A 26,867-nucleotide genomic window follows, 5' to 3' on the forward strand; every position below is an offset into this window, starting at 1 on the left:
TTGTCAGAGTTCCTTGGTATCAGCAACCTTTGGCACATTTAGTCAACTCTTAACACAAACAGTGCTGGACACCATGCATCCACTACAAGGTCTTTAATTACTTGTGCACAAGGAGAACACACCCTTCCTCCTTCAAAATCGTGGTGGGTGCGTGGAATGGGCTGCCGGCAACGGCGGATTTGATAGGGTCTTTTAAGAGACTTTTAGGTAAGTACATGGAACTTAGTAAGATAGAGGACTATAGGTAAGCCTAGTAATCTGTAAGATAGAGACATGTTCGGCACAACTTTGTGGGCCGAAGGGGAGATATTGTGCTGTAGTTTTTCTATGTTTCTATGAAATGACTGATGCAGTTCTGAAGTTACAGAAAAACAACTTGGCAGTTATTGTCAATTACAGTAAATCAAGAACAAGAGATTTTTCACATCTTTCATTGATGTAAATATTTGCCAATTAATTCCTGGCTTTTCACCCTTTCTTATTCAATGGAAAATTGACTTCTGCTAATCCTTCATTTGTATAACATATCCCCATATCTCGCCTTTGATATTTGTTGTAGAAAGAAATCTGGTCTTGTTCATCTCCGGTGGAGGTCAAAAAGCAGAATGTTTGAGGCCTAGGCAAGAAAAAGATTAATCCAAAGTAGAAAGACTCCCTTGAAAGCCTGCAAATAATAATATTCTCACAAGCTCTTTTGGTGAAAGCATGATTCTTTTCTAGTATGAGCACTTTAACTTCCACACTATCAATTTATTCTCGAACATTAGTAAAATAATGGAAGGGGTCATCAATAGCACCATCAAGCATTACTTGCATAGCAATAACTTGCTTGATAACTATTAGTTTGAGTACCTCAAGAGTCACTTGTTTCCTCATTACAGCCTTGATTCAGTCATGGACAAAATAGCTGAACTCCAACAGTGAGGTTAAAGTGACATGAAGGTAACATTTCACCAAGTGTGGCATCAGGGAGCCTTAGTAAAACTAGAATTAATGGGAATCAAGGCAAAACTCTCCACTGGTTGGAGTCATACCGAGCACAAAGAAAGAAAGATGGTTAGAAACATAGAAAAACTACAGCACAATACAAGCCCTTCGGCCCAAAAGTTGTGTTGAACGTGTTGCTACCTTAGAGATTACTAGGCTTACCTAGAACCCTCTAGCTTATTAAGTTCCATGTACTTATCTAAACGTCTCTTAAAAGATCCTATCAATGGATATTGGAGATGAATCATCTCAGTCCCACGATATCACTGCAGGAGTTCCTTGGGGTAATGTACTAAGCCCAGCCATTGTCAGCTGCTTCATCAATGATCATCCTTCTATCATAAGGTCAGAAGTAGGAATGTGCACTGATGATTGCACAATGTTCAGTACCATTCATGACTCCTCAGATACTGAAGCAAGAATGTCCAGATGCAGTAAGACCTGGACAATATTCAGGCTTGACACAACAAGTGGCAAGTAACATTTGCACCACTTAAATGCCAGGCAATGATTATCTTCAACAAAAGACAATCTAACCATTGGACCTTGACATTCAATGGCATTGTCATCACTGAATCCCTGACCACCAACATCCTGGGGGATTCCATTGACCTGAAACTGAACTGGACTCACCATATATATACATATATAAAGGGTTGGTCCACTCAGGGATAGTGGAGGGAATCTATGCATGGGTGAGATCCTAAGTGAATATTTCTCATCAGTATTTACTATTGAGAAAAGCATGGATGTTAAGGAACTTGGAGAGATAAATTGTGATGTCTTGAGGAGTGTACATATTACAGAGAAGGACGTGCTGGAAGTGTTAGAGCACATCAAGATAGATAAATCTCTGGGACCTGATGAAGTGTATCCCAGAACATTGTGGGAGGCTAGGGAGGAAATTGTGCGTCCTCTAGCAGAGATATTTGTATCATCGATTGCCACGGGTGAGTTGCCTAAAGACTGGACAGTGGCAAATGTTGTGCCTTTGTTTAAAAAGGGCTGCAGGGAAAAGCCTGGGAACTACAGACAAGTGAGTCTCACATCTGTGGTGAGTAAGTTATTGGAAGGTATTTTAAGAGACAGAATCTATAGGCATTTAGAGATGCAAGGACTGATTAGGGATAGTGAGCATGGCTTTGTGAGTGGAAAATCATGTGTCACAAATATAATTGAGTTTTTTGAAGGGGTAACCAAAAAGGTAGATGAGGGCAGTGGAGTTGATGTTGTCTACATGGACTTTAGCAGGGCCCTTGACAAGGTACTGCATGGTAGGTTGTTGCATAAGATTAAATCTCATGGAATCCAGGGTGAGGTATCTAAATGGATACAAAATTGGCTTCTTGATGGAAAGCACAGTAAGAAGTCTGACAACACCAAGTTAAAATCCAACAGGCTTATTTGGTAGCAAAAGCCAAGTATGGCCTTACCAATGTCTTGTACAACTTCAACAAGTCATCCTAACTCCTGTATTCAATGTTCTGACCGATGAAACGAAGCACACCAAATGCCTTCTTCACCACTCTGTCCACCTGTGACTTCACTTTTGGCTTTTGCTACCAAGTAAACCTGTTGGACTTTAACCTGGCGCTGTGAGACTTCTTACTGTGTTTACCCCAGCCCAACGCCAGCAATCCACTTCTTGATGGAAGCCAGAGGGTGGTTGTAATGGGTTGTTTTTCAAACTGGAGGCTTGTGACCAGTGGTGTGCCTCGGAGTCCATTGTTATTTGTCATTTATATTAATGATTTGGATGAGAATATAGGAAGCATGGCTAGTAAGTTTGCAGATGACACCAAAATTGGTGGCATAGTGAACAGTGAAGAAAGTTATCTCCAATTGCAACAGGATCTTCATCAATTGGGCCAATGGGCTGACGAATGGCAGATGGAGTTTAATTTAGACAAATGCGAGGTGATGCATTTTGGTAGACTGAACCAGGGCAGGACTTATTCAGTTAATAGTAGGACACTGGGGAGAGAACAAAGAGATCTAGGGGTACGTGTTCATAGTTCCTTGAAAGTGGAGTCACAGGTGGACAGAGTGGTGAGGAGGGCATTTGGCATGCTTCATTTCATCAGTCAGAACATTGAATACAGGAGTTGGGACGTCTTGTTGAAGTTGTACAAGACATTGGTAAGGCCACACTTGGAATACTGTATACAGTTCTAGTCACCCTATTATAGAAAGGATATAATTAAACTAGAAAGAGTGCAGAAAAGATTTATTAGGATGCTACTGGAACTTGATGGTTTGAGTTATAAGAAGAGGCTGGATAGACCCGGACTTTTTTTCTTTGGAGGGTAGGAGGTTGAGAAGTGATCTTATAGAGATCTATAAAATAATGAGGGGCACAGACCAGCTAGATAGTCAATATCTTTTCCCAAAGATAGGGGAGTCCAAAACTAGAGGTCATAGGTTTAAGGTGAGAGGGGAGAGATACAAAAGTGTCCAGAGGGGCAATTTCTTCAGAAGGTGGTGAGTGTCTGGAATAAGCTGCCAGGGTACAATTTTGTCTTTTAAAAAGCATTTAGACAGTTACATGGGTGTGATGTGTATAGGGGGATATGGGCCAAAAGCGAGCAATTGGGATTAGCTTAGGGGTTTATACAAAAAGGGGAGCATGGACAAGTTGGGCCAAAGGGCCTGTTTCCATGCTGTAACCTCTATGACTCTATGGAACCAGAGGAAATGGGCGAAATACTAAATGAACACTTTGCCTCAGTATTCACCAAAGAGAAGGACTTCAAGGATGAGCAGCCTAGGGAAGGGTTTGCAGATATTCTGGGTCTTGTCAATATCAAGAAGGAGGAGGTGCTGGGCCACTTAAGCATTAAAGTAGATAAGTCTCCGGGCCTGATGGGAGAGCACTGAGGGAGGCGAGGGAGGAAATTGCTGGGGCTTTGACAGAAATCTTTGTATCTTCACTGGCTACAAGTGAAGTTCGAGAAGACTGGAGGATAGCTAATGTTGTTCCATTGTTTAAGAAGGGCAGCAGGGAAATCCAGGAAATAATAGGCCAATGAGCTTTAGATCAGTGGCAGGGAAGTTATTGGAAAAGATTCGTAGGGATAAGATTTATTCACATTTGGAAACAAATGAGCATATTAGTGATAAACAGCATGGTTTTGATTTGATTTGATTTATTATTGTCACATGTATTAGCATACAGTAAAAAGGATTGTTTCTTGCATGCTACACAGGCAAAGCATACCGTTCATAGAGAAGGAAAGGAGACAGCGCAGAATGTAGTGTTACAGTCATACCTAGGGTATAGAGAAAAATCAACTTAGTGCGAGGTAGGTCCATTCTATAGTCTGATGGCAGCAAGGAAGAAGCTGTTCTAAAGTCGGTTGGTACGTTACCTCAGACTTTAGCATCCTTTCCCTGATGGAATATTTGGAACAGACTATGTCTGGGGTGTGTGAGGTCCTTAATTATGCTAGCTGCTTTTCAGAGGCAGCAGGAAGTGTAGACAGAGTCAATGCTTGGGAGGCTAGTTTGTGTATTGGACTGGGCTGCATTCACGACACTTTGTAGTTTCTTGCAGTCTTGGGCAAAGCAGGAGCCAACCAAGCTCTTGATACAACCAGAACAAATGCTTTCTATGGTGCATCTTGTAAAGTTGGTGAGAATCATAACTGACATGCCAAATTTCCTTAGTCATCTGAGAAAGTACAGGCACTGGGGGCTTTCTGAATTATAGTGTCACAATGCAGGGGGGCGGGGGTGGTGGTGGTGGCAGGGGCGGGGGGGGAACAAGATAGGTTGTTGGTGACCTGGACACCAAAAAACTGGAAGCTCTCGACATTTCTACTTCATCCCCATTGATGTAGACAGGGTCATGTTCTCCATTATGCTTCCTGAAGTCGATGACTATCTCCTTTGTTTAATTGACACTGAGGGAGGATTATTGTTGTCACACCAGTTTACCAGATTCTCTATCTCAGTCCTGCATTCTGTTTCATCTTTGTTTGAGATCTGACCCACTACGGTGGTGTCATCAGCAAACATGAAAATTGAGTTGGAGGGGAATTTGATCACACAGTTATAGATGTATAAGTAGTATAGTATGCGGACACAGCTTTGTGGGACACCAGTGTTGAGGATGATCATTGTGGAGGAGTTGTTGCCTGTCCTTACTAATTGTGGTCTGTGGGTTAGAAAGTTCAGGCTCTAGTCGCAGAAGGAGGTGCCGAGGCCCAGGCCATGGAGTTTGGAGTTTAGTTTTGTAGCAATAACGGTGTGAAGGCTGAGCTGTAATCAATAAATAGGAGTCTGACATAGGTGTCTTTGTTATCTAGGTGTTCCTAGGTTTAGTGCAGGGCCAGGGAGATGGCATCTGCTTGGACCTGTAATGGTGGTAAGTGAACTGTGGTGGATCCAAACAATCTGGGAAGCTGGAATTGATTTGTGCCATGACTGACCTTTCAAAGCAGTACATAATGATGGATGAGAGTGCCACCGGATGATAATCATTAAGGCATGCTGCTTGGCTTTTCTTTGATACTGGGATGATGCACATTGTCTTGAAGCAGATGGGCTTCAAGGAGCTGATGTGAAGAGGAGGTTGTGCCTCACTAACTTGATCGAGTTTTTCAAGGAAGCGATGAAGATGATAGATGAGAGAAAGACAGTGAATGTTGTATACATGGACTTCAGTGAAACATTTGACAAGGTACGAACGGTGAAGTCATGGGATCAGAGGAGAGCTGGCAAGATGGATACAGAACTGGTTTGAGCATAGAAGACAGAGGTTACCAATAGATGGGGTGCTTTTCTGAATGGAAGCTGTAATTAGTGATGATCCACAGGGATCAGTTCTGGGACCTTTGTTGTGTGTCGTATAAATAAATGATTTGGAGGAAAATGTAGCTGGTCTGATTAATAAGCTCGCAGATGATACAAAAATTGGTGGAGTTGCGGATAGGGAAGAGGATTGTCAAAGGATGCAGCAAGATATAGACCAGTTGGAGACTTGGGCGGAGAAATGACAGATGGAGTTTAATCCGGAGGTAATGTGAGGTAATGCATTTTGGCAAGGAATATAAAGATTGGCACATCATGCTATAGCTGTACAGAACCTTAGCTAGGCTTCATTTGGAGTATTGTGTACAATTCTTCTCATCACACTACCAGAAGAATGTGGATGCTTTGGAAAGGGTACAGACGAGGTTTGCCAGGATGGTGTCTGATTTGGATGGCATTAGCTATGAGGAGAGGTTAGATAAATACAGTTTGTTCTCACTGGAATGACAGAGGTTGAGGGGCAATCTGATAAAGATTTAGAAAGTTATGAGTGACATGAACAGAGTGGATAATCAGATACTCTTCCCTCAAGTAGAAAAGTCAAGTACTAGGGGACATGGGTTTAAGGTGAGTGGGGAAAAGTTGAGAGGAGATGTGCGAGGCAAGTTTTTTTTACACAGAGAGTGGTGAATGTCCAGAATGCATTGCCCTGGGAGGTGGTGGCAGCAGGTTGATAGCAGCATTTAAGGGGCATTTAGATGATGTTTGATTTTGATTTGATTTATTATTGTCACGTATTAGCATAATGAAAAGTATTGTTTCTTGTGTGCTATACAGACAAAGCATATTATTCATAGAGAAGGAAACAAGAGTACTGAATGTAGTGTCACAGTCATAGCTAGGGTGCAGAGGAAAATCAATGTGAGGTAGTTCCATTCAAAAATCTGATGGCAACAGGGAAGAAGCTGTTCTTGAGTAGGTTGGTATGTTATCTTAGACTCTTGTATCTTTTTCCTGATGGAAGGAAGCTGAAGAGAGTATGTCCGTGGTGCATGGGGTCCTTAATTACACTGGCTGCTTTGCCGAAGCAACGGGAGTTGCAGACAGAGTCAATGAATGAGACTGGTTTGCATGATAGATTGGGCTACACTCATGTCCTTTTGTAGTTTCTTGCGGTCTTGGGCGGAGCAGATGAATGCATGAATAACAACAAAGACAAAGAACAAAGAAAATTACAGCACAGGAACAGACCCTTCGGTCCTCCAAGCCTGCACCGATCTTGCTGCCTGAGTTAATTAAAACCTCCTACCCTTCCGGGGACCATATCCCTCTATTCCCATCCTATTCATGTATTTGTCAAGACGCCCTTAAAATTTACTATTGTATCTGCTTCCACCACCTCTGCTGCAACAAGTTTCAGGCACCCACAACTCTCTGTGTAAAAAATCTGCCTTGTATATCTCCTTTAAACTTTGCCCTTGCACCTTAAACCTATGTCCCCTAGTAATTGACACTTCCACCCTGGGAAAAAGCTTCTGACTATCCATTCTATCCATGCCTTTCATAATCTTGTAGACTTCTATCAAGTCACCCCTCAACCTCCATCGTTCCAGTGAGAACAAACCAAGTTTCTCCAACCTCTCCTCATTAGCTAATGCCCTCCATACCAGGCAACATCCTGGTAAACCTTTTCTGTATCCTCTCGAAGGCCTCCACATCCTTCTGGTAGTGTGGCGACCAGAATTGAACATTATATTCTAACTGCAGCCTCACTAAGGTTCTATAAATGAGCAACATGACTTGCCAATTTTTAAAATGAGTGCCCCAGCCAATGAAGGCAAGCATGCCATATGCCTTCTTGACTATCTTGTCCACCTGCATTGCTGCTTTCAGTGACCTATGTACCTGTACACCCAGATCTCTATTGATATGCAAACTCTTAAGGGAATACTCTGCCAGGAATAGGATGGGAATGGAAGGATACAGACTTTGTAAGTGCATACAGTTTTAATGTAAGCAGATATAATGATCGTTGCAGGCTTGGATGGTGAAAGGATTGTTCCTGTCCTGTACTGTTCTTTGTTCTTTATACCCTGGTGGCAGGAGCAGGTTGGAGGACTTGAATCCTGTGGTGAATGACTCACTTCTGACTCCTTTAATGCTGTCCGCCATCTATAAGGCACAAGTCAGGAATATGATGGAATACTTTCCACTTGCCTGGATGAGTGCAACTCCAGCAACACTCAAGAAGCTTTACACCATCTAGGACAAAGCTGACTCAATGGGGCTCCTGATTGGCACCCATGCACAAATATTCACTCCGTCCACTCCTGCAGATAGTATGTACTATCTGCAAATGCATTGCAAAAGCTCACCAAGGCTCCTTAGACAGCACCTTCCAAATCCATGACCATTACCATCTAGAAAAATGGAATAGGGGCAGCACGGTAGCACAGTGGTGAGGCGGCACGGTAGCACAGGGCCCTGGGTTCGATTCCCGGCTTGGGTCACTGTCTGCTTGTGTGGAGTTTGTACATTCTCCTTGTGTCTGTGTGAGTTTCCTCTGGGTGCTCCAGTTTACTCCCACAGTCCAAAGATGTGCAGGTTAGGTTGATTGGCCATGCTAAAAAAAAATTGCCCTTAGTGTCCTGAGAGGCGTAGGTTAGAGGGATTTCTTTACTCAGAGGGTAGGAAGGTCGTGGAATGCCCTGCCTGCAGCAGTTGTGAACTTGCCAACTTTAAGGGCGTTCAAATGGTCTGTGGATAGCATTGGAATAGTTTAGGTTAGAGGGTCATTAGATTGGTTCCACTGGTTGGTGCAACATTGAGGGCCGAAGGGCCTGTACTGCGTTGTAATGTTCTATGTTCTAGTGTGTAAATATGTAGAGATATGGGGGCTGGGCCTGGGTGGGATTGTGGTCAGTGCAGACTTGATGGGCCGAATGGCCTCTTTCTGAATGGTAGGTTTCTATGATCTATGAAGAATAAGGGCAGCAGGCACATGGCAACACCGCCACCTGCAAAGGCTCCTTCAAACCACTCGCCACCCTGACTTGGAAATATCATAAAATTCCTATAGTGCATAAGGGGACCATTTGGCCTATCAAGTCTGCACCGACTGTCTGAAAGAGCATCTTATCCAGGCTCAAACTCTCCCTGCCCAATCCTCGTAACCCAACACATTTACCATGGCTAAACTAATCTACCTAACCCAACCTATACATCTTTGGACACTAACAGGCAATTTAATATAGCCAGTCCACCTAACCAGCATACCTTTGGACTGTGGAAGGAAACTGGACATCTGCAGGAAACCCACACATTGGACTCACACATGCTTGCCATTGTGCTACCATTCCTTCACTGTCGTTGGGTTTACATCCTGGAACTCCCTCTCTAACAGCAATATGGATGTGTCTACACCACGTGGACTGCAGTGGTTCAAGAAGGCAGCTCCCCACTACCTTCTCAAGGACAATTAAGGATGGACAGTAAATGCTGGTTCAACCAATGAAACCCACATTCCATGAATGAATAATAACAACTCTTCCCCTCCCTCCCAGAAAAATGATAGGATTTCCTCATCCTGACCTTGCATTCCAGCAGGCTTTGTATTCAATTGATAATTCACCACCATTTCTGCCATTCCATAGCATGAGGCAACACCAAGCACATATTCCCCTGCCCTTTAGACATTCCGATAGTACCCTAATCTACTCTTCAATGACCCACAACAACCATACCTCTTCCAATGGCAGCTTTTTTTTTTACAAGCACAGCAAACAAAATATCTTTCCTTTTTTAATCTTCCTTCTCCCTGTCCAAAGCCCAAATTCTCCTTCCAGGTGAAATTGCAATTTAGTCTATTGAGTGCACTGCTCAAAATGCTTTCCCCTGAACACTGAGGAAATCAAATGCAGATTAGGTGCACCACACTTTATTCAGTCTGGAAGCTTGACCCCGAGCTCATAGTCGTTTTAGTTCTTCAACTTGCTCTTATCATGATCTCAGTCCCCTACAGTATTCCAATGAAGCTCAGTGTGAACTTGACTCATGATACTTTTGATTTGACATTTTACAACATTCCAGACTCAACGTTGAGTTCAACAATCTAAGATCATAACTTCTGCCTCCATTTTGTTTCTTGTATTCTCTCTGATTTTGGTCTTCCTTCTTTTATTGTGCTTTCAGGTGGCAGTGTAATCTGCCATTCACACCTTTCGCCACATTTTTTGTTTCATTACTTGTTCCATTATCACTCCACTAAATCCTGCGCCATCAGCTCATTAGCCATTTCATCTTTCCTATCTTGCACCATCTGAAAAATCTTTTCCTTTGTTCTTTTTCCTGTCCTTTTCCTTTTACCTGGCCTCAACATCTTTTTTGAGAGTATTCCAACTTTCCATTACTTCTTGCAATCTTCCTAATGTTGTGCTGAATAGCCTAGCTCTGATTTTCTGAGCATGTCTCTTTGTTCCTGAGGAAATAGTTTCTCTCAATCTATCCTGTCAAGTTATTTAATTACCTTCAACACCTAAGTTACATCATCCTTTAATCTTTGATATTCATGGGAATACAGAGAAGAATTTCCAACAACTGGCTACTGTAGTGATGGTTGAAACATAATATATTTTAACTTATTAACTGTGTGAACATTCTGCGTATAACCTTTTACTTTCGCTTCTTACCACAAGTCTGGATTGCTTGTTCCCCAACAACTCTTACATGGAGGTAAAGTTCCAACCTTGTGCCTTGGCACCAAAGAAAACAACGGAAGCCATCATTTTATTTTACCCAAGGCAGCCCATCAAATACCAAGAAACGGTCACTTTTGAAATCAATGGACTTACCCAACAAAGCATCAAGATCTTTGGCCAAGGTGTGGAGATGAAGGTAGGTTTGCATCTAAAAAATTGTTGGGGGTATCTGAGAGATAGCCTATATTTCCTGTTCTGGATATTTCCAATCCAGGCTCCAGGATCGGAGGCATCTCAATTCTCATAATGTCGCGTTTAATATCTTTGTCCCTGCAGATACTTGGCTTTTCTTAATTGGAGAAAGACACACAGTTGGTCCCTTTATTCCAAGTCAGGAGTTAAAAGTGGGGCTGGGATTATCAATTGGATTTTGAGGGTTCCTTTGCTGATGATGAAAATTCACCAAATAACCTAAATGTTCAATGTCTCCATATCATGAGGTACAATAATAAATAGAAACAGCTTTACCTTAAAGAGAATTTCTGGTGACCTATCTAATGTCCAGTGCTTTTCAGATAGCCTCTTAAATGACAGGCTGCTTCGTCAAAATTGGAAAAATCATCGAGTTCTAAACAAAAAACATAGCTTTTCTATTGGAAAGTCTAGCACTGGGCACTGTTCCTCTGCTCCACCCACAGACATACATCCCATCAAACAATATTGCACCCCCGTGCCAAGAGAGATCAGGAACCTGGTACAGAAAGTAAAGTGGAATCCTGCAGTGAAGTCCATCCTAACTCACTGTTCATATATCTCTAGAACTGGAGAAGAGTTACGTATTGCTGGAGAAGAGTTTTGCATGGCTGGTAAAAGTTACGTGAACCAAGGGGGCGCAAGCATGAAATGGCAGTGTTGACAACAACAATGAAAAACCAGATCCCTGATTGCTCAGAAATGACAAATGGAACTGTGGGATACAGAAACTTTAGATTCTGTGTTTGATTCTAGCCCAAACTGCTGGAACAAAATAATTTTCTCTGTATTTCTTGTTAAAGCTTAAATGTGGCAATAGTTGGGGAAGGTTGCATGGGAATGGTAGCTCCCTGATAACGTTACTGGACTAGTAATTTAGAAGCATGGACCACTGCTCCAGAGACATAAGTAAATCTGGAAGGAAAATCCCATCTCTGCAGATGACCATGAAATTACCAGATTGTCATAAAAAAACCATCAGATTCACTAATGTTCTTCCTCTGTCTGACCAAGATGTGACTGCAAATAGCAGCCCCAGTGTAATGTGCTCGTCTCTTAACTATCCTCCAAAACAGCCACTCAATTGTATCAAACCATATGGATAAATCAAACAAACATAAAGCAGGATAGATCATCCAGCATCACCCTACTCATTACTCTGTAATGTCTTTCTTACTAATGTTTAGGGATTAGTTCCAAATTTGCAAGCGTTGTCCCACAGACTAATCAAACGACAGCTTGACATTGCATACTTTCAGAATCATACTTTAAAACCAGGATCCCCAGATTCTCCCATTACTGTTCATGAATATGTTTTGTCCCATTGGAGGACAGAGATGGTTGCACATATATAATCAGTGGGGAATAACACTGGGAGCTCTGAACAATTATTCCAGACTCCATGAAGTCTTGTTCCATCAGGCCAAATAGACAAAGAAATGTTCTGATGATTATCATCTACAATCTGCCTTCAATGTCTATTATCAAGAGAGGTGGTACCACTACTGATTAAACTTTGAACTGGCTGAGTCTTGAAGAATATATCTGAAAGACTGGGCCTGTGGGAGATGGTGAGGGAAGCAACAAGAGGGAAAAACATTATTGACTTCATCCACACCAATCTACCTACCACAGATTTGTCTATCTATGACTATATTGTTTGGTGTAACCAGCATATGGTCCTCATGGAGTAAAGGCCAGGACTTTTCTGGATATTAGCAAGGGCTGATGTTGGAGAGAAAAAGTGGCATTGAACCAAACCTATAAACCCTGCAACCACCTGCCAACCCTAGAACCATCCCTGGCACTTGCTCAGGAATCACCTAACACACTGGTCAAGGTGCTATAAGATCCACATAAAGCTTTATGTTTATTTGATTTATTCATATGGTTTGATACAATTGCGTGATCATTTTGGAGGATAGTTAAGAATCAACATACCTTCAGAGACCTGTTGAGCTTCACGCTGTTCTGCCGGGACACTTCCATGAATAGAATGTTTGATAGAAGGGAAATGAATCTGGCATATGGATCATATAAAGTCATGATAATGTTCTGAAATAAGGTTCCGCCATAGAACATTGAGAAATCAGCAAACTTCAATTAATGTCTGTCGCGAACTTCAGTATTGTAATGATGCATGTATGTGCACTCTCGGTCAATATTGACACCTTCTCTGACGCAAGTGAGAAAATGGCATTTCACTAAACATCTCGAAAATTAAGGACTTCCTCTATCCAGCTCCCACAGCACAACACCTTTGGGAAAATCTAGATTGTTTTTGTATCTTGGAAGCGTAGGGGCGGCACAGTTGCACAGTGATTGTCACTGCTGCCTCACAGCTCCAGGGACTCAGATTCGATCCTCAGCTTGGGTCACTGTCTGTGTGGAGTCTGCACTTTCTCCCTGTACATGCATGGGTTTCCTCCGGGTGCTGATTAGGTACATTGGCCATGCTAAATTCTCCCTCAGTGTACTCTAACAGGCGCCGGAGTATGACGACTCGGGGATTTTCACAGTAACTTCATTGCAGTGTTATTGTAAACCTACTTTTGACTAATCAATAAACTCAAACTCCTCTTGAAGACCCAGATGATGAAATTCATCATTGTATGAACATGCCAGATCAACCTTCAACCAACTTGAGGCAAAGAATTTGTGAGCCAGGATCTCAGACCCGAGACTAGGTTCATTGTTTACCTTACAGTCAAGATCCCTGGCGCTGCCATATGCTTTGAAGTCTTGAACAACCTCAGAGAGGGATCTTAAAACAGTAGAGAAGCACCATCAGCAGTGTCTTTGCTAAATCCTCCAAATTCAGCATCCTCTCCCAAGTCAACATGCCCAACAGCAACCACTAATCTCTCAAAAGTTAGAATTCTAAATTGGGGCAAAGCCAAGTTTGATCGTATTAGACAGGAATTTTCAAAAATTGATTGGGGGAGTCTGCTGGCAGGCAAAGGGATGCCAGGTAAGTGGAAGGCTTTCAAAACCATTAACCAGGGTTCACGGTAAGCACATTCCTTTTAGAGTGAAAGACAAGGCTGATAGAAGTAGAGATCCCTGGATGATTCAGGATATTGAGGTCCTGGTCGAGAAGAAGAAGGAGGCACTGCATAGGCTGCTGGGATCAAGAGGATTCCTTGAAGAATACAGAGGGTGTAGGAGTAAAGTTAAGGGAGAAATTAGGAGGGCAAAAAGGGGATGTGAGATTGCTTTGGCAGATAAGGCAAAGGGGAATTCAAAGAAATTCTACAAATACATAAAAAGCAAAAGAGTAACAAGGGAGAGAGTAGGGCCTCTTAAGGATCAACTAGGTCATCTATGTACGGATCCACAAGAAATGGGGGTTGAGATTCTAAATGAATATTTCTCATCAGTTTTTACTGTTCAGACTAAGGCATGGATGTTAGGGAACTTGGGGAAATAAATAGTGATGTCTTGAGGAATACACATATAACAGAAGCGGATGCTGGAAGTCTTAAAGAGCATCAAGGTAAATAAATCCCTGGGACCTGATGAAGTGTATCCCAGGATGTTGTGGAAAGCTAGGGAGGAAATTGTGGCTCCCTTAGCAGAGATATTTGAATCATCGACAACAACAAGTGAGGTGCCTGAAGATTGTAAGGTGGCAAATATTGTGCCTTTGTTTAAGAAGGGCTGCAGGGAAAAGCCTGAGAACTACAGGCTGGTGAGCCTAACATCTGTAGTGGGTAAGTTGTTAGAATCTACAGGCATTTAGAGAGACATGGACTGATTAAGGACAATCAGCATGGCTTTATGAGTGGAAAATCATGCCTCACAAATTTGATTGTGATTTTTGAAGGGGTAACCAAGAAGGTAGATGAGGGCAGTGCAGTTGATTTTGTCTGCATAGACTTGAGCAAGGCCTTTGACAAGGTACCGCATGGTAGGTTGTTGCATAAAGTTAAATCTCACAGGATCCAGGGTGATATAACCAAATGGATACAAAATTGGCTTAATAACAGAAGACAGAGAGTGGTTATAGAGGGTTGTTTTTCAAACTGGAGGCCTGTGACCACCAGTGTGTCTCAGGGATTGTTGCTGGGTCCATGGTTATTTGTTATTTACATGAATGATTTGGATGAGAATTTAGGAGGCATGATTAGTAATTTTGCAGATGACATTAAGATTGGTGGCAGAGTTGACAGTGAAGAAAGTTATCTAGGATTACAATATGACCTTGATCAATTGGGTCAATGGGCACGGCAGGTGGAATTTAATTTAGATAAATGAGAGGTGATGCATTTTGGTAGTTCGAACAAGGGCAGGACTTAATCAGTTAATCGTAGGGTTGAGGAGAGAATTGTAGAACAAAGAGATCTAGGGGTACGTAGAATTTCATAGAATCCCTACAGTACTGTACAAGTTCATAGCTCCTTGAAAGTGGAGCCACAGGTGAACAGAGTGGTGAAGAAGGCATTTGGCGGTGCTTGGTTTTATTGGTCAGAACGTTGAATACAGGAGTTGGGATGTCTTGTTGAATTTGTACAAGACATTGGTAAAGCCACACTTTGCATACTGTGTATGGTTCTGGTCATCTTATTGTAGAAACAATGTGATTAAACTAGAGAGAGTGCCGAAATGATTTAATAGCTTGAATTATAAGGAGAGGCTGGATAGACTTGGACCTTCTTCCTTGGCGCTAAGGAGACTTAGGGGTGATCTTTAGAGGTCTATAAAATAATGAGGGGCATAGATCAGCAAGATAGTCAATATCTTTTCCCAGAAGTAGGGGAGTCTAAAACGAGAGGGCATAGGTTTAAGGTGAGAGGGGAGAGATACAATAGGGTCCAGAGGGGTAACTTTTTTTTCCCCACATAGAGGGTGGTGAGTTGTGGAACAAGCTGCCAGAGATAGTAGTAGAGGTGAGTACAATTTTGACAGTTACATTGGTTAAATGAGTATGGAGGGTTATGGCCAAACATGGGCAATTGGGACTAGCTTAGTGGCTAAGATAAAAGGGTGGCATGGACAAGTTGGGCCAAAGGACCTGTTTCCGTGCTGTAAACCTCTATGATTCTAAAACCAGACCCACTGTACCTGAGTATCATTTATACACCAGACTCCCAAAGCAACTGTTTGACTGGGAATATAGTCACAACAGGTGATTCCTAGGAAGTTCCATTTCCACTAGAATTTTTCCAGATTGCCAACAAAGAACACAGAAAATTATAGTTCAGGAACAGATTCTTCAGCCTTCCAAGCCTGCACCAACCATGCTGCCTGACTGAACTAAAACCCCCTATCCTTGCAGGGACCATGTCTCTCCATTCCTACCCTATTTATGTATTTGTCAAGATGCCCCTTAAAAGTCACCATCATATCTGCTTCCACTACCTCCCCTGGCAGCGAGTTCCAGGCACACACACAAAAAAACTTGCCTCATACACCTCCTTTAAATCTTGGCCCTTGCACCTTAAACCTATGCCCCCAAATAATTGACTCTTCCATCCTGGGAAAAAGCTCCTGACTATCCCCTCTGTCCATGCTCCTCATAATCTTGTAGATTTCTATCAGGTCGCCCCTCAACCTCAGTCGTTCCAGTGAGAACAAACCAAGTTTCTCCAATCTCTCCTCATAACTATTGCCCTCCATACTAGGTACATCGTGGTAAATTGTTTCTGTACCCTCTCCAAAGCATACACGTCCTTCTGGCAGTGTGGCAACCAGAATTGAACATTTTATTCCAAGTGTGGCCTAAGGTTCTATAAACAAAGAACAAAGAAAATTACAGCACAGGCCCTCCAAGCCTGCACCAAACATGTTGCCCAACTTAACTAAAACCCCCTATGCTTCCAGGGACCATATTCCTCTATTCCCATCTCATGCTGCAACCTGCCACACGACTTGGCCATTTTTAAACTCAATGCCCCAGCCAATGAAGGCAAGCATGCCATATGCCTTCTTGACTACCTTCCCCACCTACGTTGTCCTGATCTCCCACTGAGAAAGAAACTGAGCATGAACTTATAATGACATCAACGAGACCCATGAGGTTGTATCTTGGAGTATGAGCTCTCTGATTGACCTAACAATTTGCCTGCCCAATCAGGGAGTCTCATCTGTATGTATACTGAGGAATGTCAGGGCTACTGACACTCCAGATTCTGACTTTGTATTTGGAGTACATATAGAAGTGGAATTAAGTTTGTAAATAAAGGGAATCTGCTGAAGGGACACCGACTTCCGAGGAGGTAGTTCAGAAATGTTCATGACATCTCTGCTTTTTCTGAAATACATATGCAACTAGAGATCAAGAAAGAAAAGAAACCTGTTTTTAATAAGTGCCTTTCATAACCATAGAACATCCCAATAAAGTACATTTTGAAATGTGGTCACTGTTATGCATAGGAAGTACAGCATTGAATTTGTGCATTTTATGATACCAGAAAAAAACCATAATAACACATGGAGAACTCCACTGTAATTTGAGTATAGCAGTATACCTGCTACTATCTTTCTGTAATTTACTCTTATTTTATCTGCATCTGTTGTGACATAAATTATAATAATGATTTCTACTTACTGCCCTTTCAGATTGAAGTAGTCAATCACAAGCACAAAGTGGTTAATTTGCAAGCTCCCAGGGTTGGACAGATTGTGAAGAAAGTAGTGCCAATCATCAACAGAAGCAGTGCACCCCTAACATTCACTGTCACTGTGAATCCCAACCAACAGCTTCTTCAGGATGTCAAGGTATGGACTACCAGTTTCCCTATACTCTTACAATGCAATCTACCCTGAATATCTGTTGTGGTGTGGTGCTTCTCTAAACACGATATGTTGGAGATATTGTAGACAGCAGGAGATCTCCTCTAATCACTACATTTTGTTTTAGTTTTTTACTCCATCCTTAGAGATACAAAGCCAATGCTCAATGGACCAGGCTAACCCAAACCCATTCTTTGCTTGCTCCAAAAACCATATTCAAAATCACATTAAATCCAATTCATGGTCCCAACAAGGGAGACAAACGAGATCCAAGCTGGCAAGATAAAGCACTTAGAGTCATCAAATCACAGAGTGATAGAAGGTTACAACACAGGACAGTATTTGGCCCATCACGTCCAGGCTCTGCAAAAGCAAATCAGCTAGCCCCACTCCCCTGCCTTCATAACCCTGCAAATCTTTTCCCTTCAGATAATTAGCAAACATCCTTTTGAAAGTTGCAGACAAATGAACATCCACCAAGCAGCCAGGCAATGCACTCCAGATACTAACCATCACTGTCCTTCCAATGTTTTCCTACTATGTCACCCCTAGTTCTCTCTCTAATCACTATATATTAGTACCACCTTGTTCTCAACACTTCAATCAATGGGAATGTAATAGCTTCATGAAGGCAAAAGTACCATCACCAAGTTACTTTATTTACACCATACATCTTCACACGGTCAGCTTTCCAGTTGCTCCTTGCTAAATGCAGGCTGGAAGGCTCACACACCTGCTTTAAATAGGGAGCATGAGGCTCCTGATTTAACCATCAATTAAGACTCATCAGGTAGTTCTTGTCATGCGCCAAAACGAGTAAAACAAACTCAAATTAACTTAGGGACAAATTAAGAGGGGCGGCCCCCCGAAAAGGAAGCTGGGGGGAGACGGCCCAAACAGAAACCAAAGTCCAAAGGAAACTTAAAACGTTAAATCAAAATGTGGTTGTGAGGGTCTATAATGCACGCCAGCCCCTGCGGTGCCCAGCAGGCACAGGAGCTGTCAACTGCGCCTGTGGACACCACATGCTCCTTCTTTAGGGACATCTAGCCGCGAATGTAACCGTGATAGAAGGGCAGACAGTCGGGATGGATGACCCTGTCGATCGCCCACTGCCTGGATCTGTTGAAAGCTCACCTCGCCAGGCCCAAGACCGGGTTCATGAGGAGGTCCTCCTCCCGACCTGCCCCCTCCTCTGCACCAGGCACCCGTAGATCAGGAGCGTGGAAAGATTCATCAGGTAGTTCTTTTCATGGGCCAAACGAGTAAAACCAACTCAAATTAACTTAGGGACAAATTAAGAGGGGCAGCCCCCCAAAAAGGTAGCGGGGGGAGGTGGGGGAAATGGCCCGAACAGAAACCAAAGTCCAAAGGAAACTTAAAACATTAAATCAAAATGTGGTTATGAGGGTCTATAACGCATACCAGCCCCTGCAGTGACCAGCGGGCGCAGAAGGCATTGACTGCGCCCGTGGACACTGCGTGCTCCCTCTCCAGGGACACCTGGCTGCGAACATAGCCACGGTAGAGGGGCAGGCAGTCGGGACGGACGGCCCCGTCGATTGCCCGCTGCCTGGACCTGTTGATGGCGCGTCGCGCCAGGCCCAGCAGCAGGTTCACGAGGAGATCAGTGTACCGATACATCCCCCTCCACACCAGGCGCCTGTAGATCAGGAGCGTGGAAAGATTCATCAGGTAGTTCATACTCCAGCAAGCCAACCTCATTTGCTTGGCTGAAGTCATCACAGGGAACAATTTCTCCCTTGTCTCTGATAATTTTGAACACCTCTGCCAACTCTCTTCTCAACTTGGCTTCTCTAAGGAGGACAACTTCAGCTGCTATAACATTCATAACTGTAGTCTCTCAATCTCAGAACCATTCCTGTACATTTTTCCTATGCCCTTTCCATTCAATGGCTTTACATCCTTTCTATGTGTGGTGCAGATAACTGGACAGGGTAGTCAGTTGTGTTTGACCAGTGCTTTATGATGTTTGCCAAAGCCCCCTTCCTTTTGTGCTGTATGCCACTATATATAAAGCCTAGGTTCCCACATGAATTTTGAATTTTTAATCTCTCTCCACCTTTAAAAGATTACAGACTCTTGCACTCCTTACTGTAGAATGATATACTTTATTTTATATTGCCTTTTCTTGTTCATCCTACCAAACTAATCACTTCACAGTTCCCTGCAATAAATGTATCATTTGCCCATTTGATCATTTGTCAAGTCATCCCATGAGCTGCCTATGCCCTCTTGAAGTCGATTACTTTCCACCTCACAGTTTAAAATGCTTCCAAGTAAAGACAGGTTTACAGTTAATGGAGCCTCATGCTCGCTTTCATTCCTGGGCCAACCTCCTCACCTTCACGCCCCCTCCTCATCTACCCTCGCCACACAGAACGCAAAGGTGGAAGCTGCAAGATAAGCATGAATGCGCACTTTTAATACTTCAATACTTCAAAATTTTAAAGTAAAATGTCTTTTTGTCAAGCTTTGTCTTCTTGCCTCACTTTCCATCCTCTGTGTTTTTGACTGCCAGATTGATATTGTCAGTTCATATTGCTAATACTGTTCATATTGAAATTGATCTTGATTTTAATGAAATGTCTGAAAGAGCAGGTGTTTGCACAGTTATTCTCATGTTTACATCAGCTTCAGTTCAAGCATTGTCTAGGCTCAATTACACTTACCTCCTCACCGGTTGGTCCTCACACTGGCAAGAATCACAGCTGGTCTCCACCAGCGGAGACTAGGTGTGATGGCCTTGCTGGGGGAATCACAGGCAAGTGAAGCCCCCAGGTGGCTGGAGGCGTTGTCAGACAGTGCCCATGGGGTAGTGCCAGCCTGATAGTGTCCACATAGTACCCTGGCACTGCCCATCTGTGTCAAGGAAGTGCCAAGTGGGTGGGGCCTTAGTGCATATGGAGCCTGACTGAGAATGGGACTATGATGGGGGGAGGCAAGAGGGACACTCTATGGTGGAGGAATCACTGCAGATGGGGGTTCATAAGTTCATAAGATATAGGAGCAGTATTAGGCCATTCAGGCCATCGAGTCCACTCCGCCATTCGATCATGGCTGAGATGCTCCTCATCCCAATTTTCCTGTGTTCTCCCCATAACCATTCAACCTAATATCAATTAAAAATCTGTCTAACTCCTCCTTAAATTTACTTACTGTCTCAGCACCTACCACACTTTGGGGTAGCAAATTCCACAGATTCACAACCCTTGGGAGCAGTAGTTTTTCCTAAACTCTGGTTTAAATTTGCTACCCCTTATCCTAAGACGATGACTCTCATCCTAGAATGCCCCACTAGTGGAAGCATATGCTCCACATCTCTGGAGGTTGATTGGCAGGGGAGTATGCACAGGGGTGATAGGTGGGGAAGGGTATGAAAGGGGAGGTGATGGGTGGGGAGTATACAAGGCAGGTGATCGGGGGAGAGGAATACAAGGGGGGGTAATTGGCAATGGGGTTTGCAAGAGGGGTGATCAGCAGGCTATGGAATGCAAGGGGGAGTGATCAGCAGTCGGGGTGGGAGTGGCATAGAGAGTGAGGGAGTGACTTACGGGTTGGGGGGAAGAAGGGGGGCTTGGACAGGCAAAGGGGGACAATGCAAGGGGACCCATAGAGGGGGTTGTGATGGGGGACTCAAGGAGGGTCCCCATGCCATGTTACTGGTGACCTAAGTTGCCATGGGGAAGGGGGTTTACATTGCCATTACATTGGTGGAAGGGGTGGCATGAAGTTTCCCAGTTCACTGGGAGTTTGGGGCACCTGTGTAATGGCACCCCATGCAGTCTCTAGCCAGCTTCACCTGCAAGCATATGCTCCCCCTAATGATGTGAATTGCACTTCTGTCCAAAAAAATGATAAAGTGTCAGAAGATTGCATTTTCAAACTCACCTAAAAAACAGGTTTGAAGCTCTTCCGTTTTATAGCTCATTCGGCACTTAGAGGGTAAAATGTTATGAAAAGGTACTGAAGAAATGTGATAACAGTCGAAAATTGCACACATTATCTTGGGTGAGTTTCCAATCACAATCATGAGGCACATAGTTAAAAAAAGGTGCCAGGATGCGATTCTCACCAGCAACAGATGGGCGTGGAGCCTAAGCTTCCTGATGTGGCCAGATGCTGACTTCTTAGGGCACTGTTGTGCAGATGTCCTGATCTCCCAGCATACTGAGAAACCTCCTGCCAACCCCTCACCACAACCTCCCCAACACTACCCCCTACAGACATCACATAAGAACATAAGAAATAGGAGCAGGAGTAGGCCATCTAGCCCTTCAAGCCTGCTTATCTTCAATAAGATCATGGCTGATCTGTCGTGGCTCAGTTCCACATTCCCTCCCTCCCCCCATAACCCTTAATCCCCTCGCTTATCAAAAACCCATCAACCCGCGTCTTAAAAATATTTAGTGAGGCAGCCTCCACCACCTCAACGGGCAGAGAATTCCAGAGATTCACCACCCTTTGAGTGAAGAAGTTCCTCCTCAACTCCGTTCTAAACCGCCCCCCCTTTATCTTGAGGCTGTGCCCCCTAGTCCTACTGTCCTTTCTGAGCGGGAAGAGTCTCTCCACCTCTATCCTATCCATCCCATTCATCATCTTATATGTCTCAATGAGATCTCCTCTCATTCTTCTAAACTCTAACGAGTACAAGCCTAGTTTATTCAGCTTCTCCTCATAGCTCAACCCCCTCAACTCAGGTATCAGCCTAGTAAACCTCCTCTGCACTCCCTCCAAGGCCAAAATATCCTTGCGTAAGTACGGCGCCCAAAACTGCACACAGTACTCCAGCTGCGGCCTCACCAATGCCCTGTACAGCCGCAGCAAGACCTCCCTACTTTTGCATTCAATCCCCCTCGCTATGAAGGCCAGCATCCCATTAGCCTTCCTGACCACCTGCTGCACCTGCAGGCTGGGTTTTTGCGACCCATGCACAAGGACCCCGAGGTCCCTCTGTACCGTCGCCTGCTGCAGTTTTTCGCCATGTAAGTAATAGTCCTTCCTACCATTATTCCTACCAAAGTGGACCACCTCGCACTTGCCAACATTAAATTCCATTTGCCATTTCCTGGCCCATTCGCCCAGCCTATCTAGATCCTTCTGCAGACTCGCCACACCCTCCGCGCAATTTGCCGTTCTACCAATCTTGGTGTCATCAGCAAATTTCAACACCATACACTCGGTTCCCTCCTCCAGATCATCTATATAAATGGTAAATAGCTGAGGCCCCAGCACCAACCCCTGGGGCACTCCACTAGTCACCAACCGCCAATCCGAATAGCACCCATTGACCCCCACTCCCTGCCTCCTCTTTGACAACCAATCCTCTATGCACGCTAACACCCTACCCCCAACTCCATGCCCCCTTACCTTCTGCAATAACCTCTTGTGAGGTACCTTGTCAAACGCCTTCTGAAAATCAAGAAACACCACATCCACCGGCTCTCCTCTATCCACCGCCCTGTGCGACCGCTCACTTCCTGTGCTGGTCTGGGTGTGAAGCTTATTTTGCCAGCATATCAGTGCAGGTAAGATTGTCAGTGGCGAAAAACAGGTGCGATCCTGAGTTTTGCCTCTCGCCCTATCCTACCAGCTCACCTCATCAATCAACCGGCAGATCGAGTTGGTAAGATTGTGGCCAGAATTACTTTTGTAAGATTGCGCCCATAAAATTCATTTGCGAAGATTGCGCCCACAATGTTTTGGCCTCAACTGCTTTCTTTGGGAGAGAATTCCACAGGCTCACCACTCACTCGGTGAAGAAATTTCTCATTATCTCAGTCCTAAAAGGTTTACCCTATACCTTTAGATTATTGCCCTTGGTTTTTGTTGTAGGTAAAATAATACCTCTGAGAGTGTTAATGAGTCAAAATACAGTGGTTTTTATTTCATAACTCTGGCGTTTATTCCAGACTTTTAAATAGCCCTTTGGTTCCTCACAATGGACTACCAGACTTCTCATAGAACACAAACACAAGTGGGCATTTATACATTATGAGCTCCAGCAGTAATCATGATTCAAAGTTCTAATTCCTGCCAGACCTCCAGATCTTCCTTCCCTGGTCATGATTCAGCTTCAGAGTTGACCAGAGATTACTGTCCAACTGGCAGCTGCAGTCATGACACAGGCTTACTCCGGTCACAATTCAAAACCCTTCTACAGCAGTACCGGCATCCCTCTCTTTGAAGTTACTTGTGCGATCGTGGCTGCCCCAGCAGGACTCTTCCTGTTAAAAGCCGGTATTGCAATCTGCCATCAGCAGCTGTCAAAAGCCGGTACCGTAAACTATCATCTGTGTAACGATGTCCAACTAATACAAATAGGTAAGATTTGCAAACTCCACAAAATAATAGCCATATTAAACTATCTGTCTTTATAAAATGAGGGTTAAAGCATGTAAGACATGAACAAATAACTTATATTACTGCCAGGAGCAGTATACGCTAAAGGAGATCAGCCATGAAGAAGGGTTATGTTTGGGACATATTCTAGATACAAAATCCATTAACCCTTTCCCTACTTCAGTTCTGGACTCCCCCATCAAAGGGAATGTCCTTTCTGTATCTACTCTGTCTAGTCCTGTTAGAATGTTATGCGTTTCAGGTAGATCCCCCCTCATTCTTTTGAATCCCAATTAATATAATCCTAACTGACTCAACTCACTCCTCATCTGTCCCACCATTCTAGGAATCAGTCAGGTAAACCTTTGCTGCATTCCTCCATAGCAAGAACTTCCTTTCTTAGAAAATTGCATACAATATTCCAGGCATGGTCTCACCAATGGTTCTGTATAATTTCAGGAAAGCACCTCGGGTCTCTGCACGTTCCCCTCTCTCAACCTGTAGCCATTCATATAATAATTTGCCTTCCTGTTTTTGCTACTGAAGTGGATAACCTCACATTTATCCACATTATACTGCATCTGCCCACTTGCTCAACTTGTTCAAATCACACTGAAGCCTCTCTGCACCCTCCTCACAGCACACCCTCTTAACTGGCTTTGTGTCATCTGAAAGTTTGGAGATATTACATTAAGCTCCCTCATCTAAATCATTAATATACATTGTGAATAGCTAGGCTCTGATCCACGTAGTACTCCACTAGTTACTGCCTGCCATTTGGAAAAAGACCCATTTATTCCTACTTTTTGTTTCCTGTCTGCCAACCAGTTTTTTTTTAATCTATCTCAATAAACTATCCTCAATGCCATGTGCTTTAATTTGTAAACCCATGCTGACTCTGTCCGTTTCTATCACTGTTTTCCAAGTGCTCTGCTATAAAATCTTTTATAATGGATTCTAGCACTTTCCCCACTACTTGACATCATGCTTCCTCGTATATAATTCTTGTTTCCTCTCTACTTCCCTTTTTAAATAGTGGGATTATATTAGCTATCCTGCGGTCTGTAGGAACTATTCCAGAGTTTATAGGATCTTGGAAGATGCCATCAATGCATCTACTACTTCTAGGGCCACTTCCTTAAGTACTCTGTGGTGTAGATGATCAGGTCCTGGGGATTTATTGGCCTTCAAACCCATCAATTACCCCAACACCATTTCCCTACTGAAACTGATTTGCTTCAGTTCCTCCCTCTCACTAAGCCCTGTGTTTCCCCAACATTTCTGGTAAAGTTTATTTATTAGTCACAAATAAGGCTTACATTCACACTGCAGTGAAGTTACTGTGAAGTTCCCTTAGTGGCCACACTCTGGTGCTGTTTGGGTCAATGCAGCAAACCAACATGTCTTTCAGAATGTGGGAGGAAACCAGAGCACTTGGAGGAAAGCCACACAGACACGGGGAGAACATGCAACCTCCACACTGACAGTGATCCAAGCCAGGAATCGAACCCAGGTCCCTGGCGCTGCGAGGTAGCAGTGCTAACCACTGTGCCACTTTATTTGTGCCCTCCTTTGTGAAGACAGAACCAAAGAATGCAATTAGTTGGTCACCCACTTCTTTGTTCTTTATTATAAATTCCCATTTCTGACTATAAGACATTTGTCCTCGCCAATCTTTTCCATTTCACATTCAAATAGAAGCTTGTATAGTCAATTTTTATGTTACCTGCAAACTACTCTCATGCGCTATTTTTCCCTTCTTAATCAATCCCTTTGTCCTACTTTGCTCAATTCAAAACTGCTCCCAATCATAGAATCCTTACAGTACTGAAAAAGGCCATTTGGCCCATCAAGACTGCACCGACCACAATCCCACCCAGCCCTACCCCCATATATTTACATAAGAACATAAGAACATAAGAAATAGGAGCAGGAGTAGGCCATCTAGCCCTTCGAGCCTGCCCCGCCATTCAATAAGATCATGGCTGATCTGTTGTGGCTCAGTTCCACTTTCCCGCCCTCTCCCCATAACCCTTAATCCCCTCTCTTATCAAGAACCCATCAACCCGCTTCTTAAAAATATTTAGCGAGGCAGCCTCCACCACTTCAACGGGCAGAGAATTCCAGAGATTCACCACCCTTTGAGTGAAGAAGTTCCTCCTCAACTCTGTTCTAAACCGCCCCCCCTTTATCTTGAGGCTGTGCCCCCTAGTCCTACTGTCTTTTTTGAGCGGGAAGAGTCTCTCCACCTCTATCCTATCCATCCCATTCATCATCTTATACGTCTCAATGAGATCTCCCCTCATTCTTCTAAACTCTAACGAGTACAAGCACTAATCCCTCTAACCTACACATTCCAGGACACTAAGGGGCAATTTCAGCATGGCCAATCAATCTAACTGCACATCTTTGGACTGTGGGAGGAAACCAGAGCACCTGGAGGAAACCCACACAGACACGAGGAGAATATGCAAACTCCACACAGCCAGTGACCCAAGCCGAGAATTGAACCCAGGAGCCTGGAGCTGTGAAGCAGCAGTGCTAACTATTGTGCTACTGTGCCGCCCATATCCTCAGTCTGTTGTCCTTTCTGGCCAATTTGTAAATGGTATTATTTCCTTGGATCTAATACTATTGCTAATTTCCCATGTAAGCCATGATTTGGTCACCTTTCCCATTTTATTTTTGCAACAGACAGGAAATGAACAATTGTTGTAGTTCACTCATACGCTATCTGAATGTTCACATTGCCTAGCAACCATCATCCCTTTCAGTAATGTTCCTCAATCCATCATAGCCAATTCGCGCCTCATTCCAAGGCAGTTTTCTTTATTAAGATTCAGGACTCTAGTCTCAGGATCAACTATGTTATCCCCCATCTTAATGAAGAATTTTATCATATTACGGTTGTTCATCTCCTAGGGGTCTTGCACAACTAGATTGCCAAGTATTTCTTTATTATTAACCAATACGCAGTCTCGGATGGCCTGTTCTCTGGTTCCTCAGTATTTTGATCCAAAAAGCCATCTTGTACACACATGAGGGATTCCTCACTTATGGTATTGTTACTAATTTGATTTG

The 26,867-nt window shown here is 43.5% G+C and overlaps 1 protein-coding gene across 1 annotated transcript in view; it reads left to right on the forward strand.

The window, feature by feature from the left end:
* Positions 1 to 26,867, forward strand: part of hydin (HYDIN axonemal central pair apparatus protein) — a 1,114,396-nt gene that overhangs the window by 1,019,564 nt on the left and 67,965 nt on the right. The window contains exons 77-78 of the mRNA XM_080187991.1: positions 10,434 to 10,632; positions 17,250 to 17,408. Of these exons, the coding sequence (XP_080044117.1) occupies positions 10,434 to 10,632; positions 17,250 to 17,408 (358 nt within the window). The remainder of the gene's footprint in view (positions 1 to 10,433; positions 10,633 to 17,249; positions 17,409 to 26,867) is intronic.

The sequence above is a fragment of the Carcharhinus amblyrhynchos genome, chromosome 4 (genome assembly GCF_965287045.1).
Source record: "Carcharhinus amblyrhynchos chromosome 4, sCarAmb.v2.hapA, whole genome shotgun sequence".
Taxonomy (NCBI): Eukaryota; Metazoa; Chordata; class Chondrichthyes; order Carcharhiniformes; family Carcharhinidae; genus Carcharhinus; species Carcharhinus amblyrhynchos.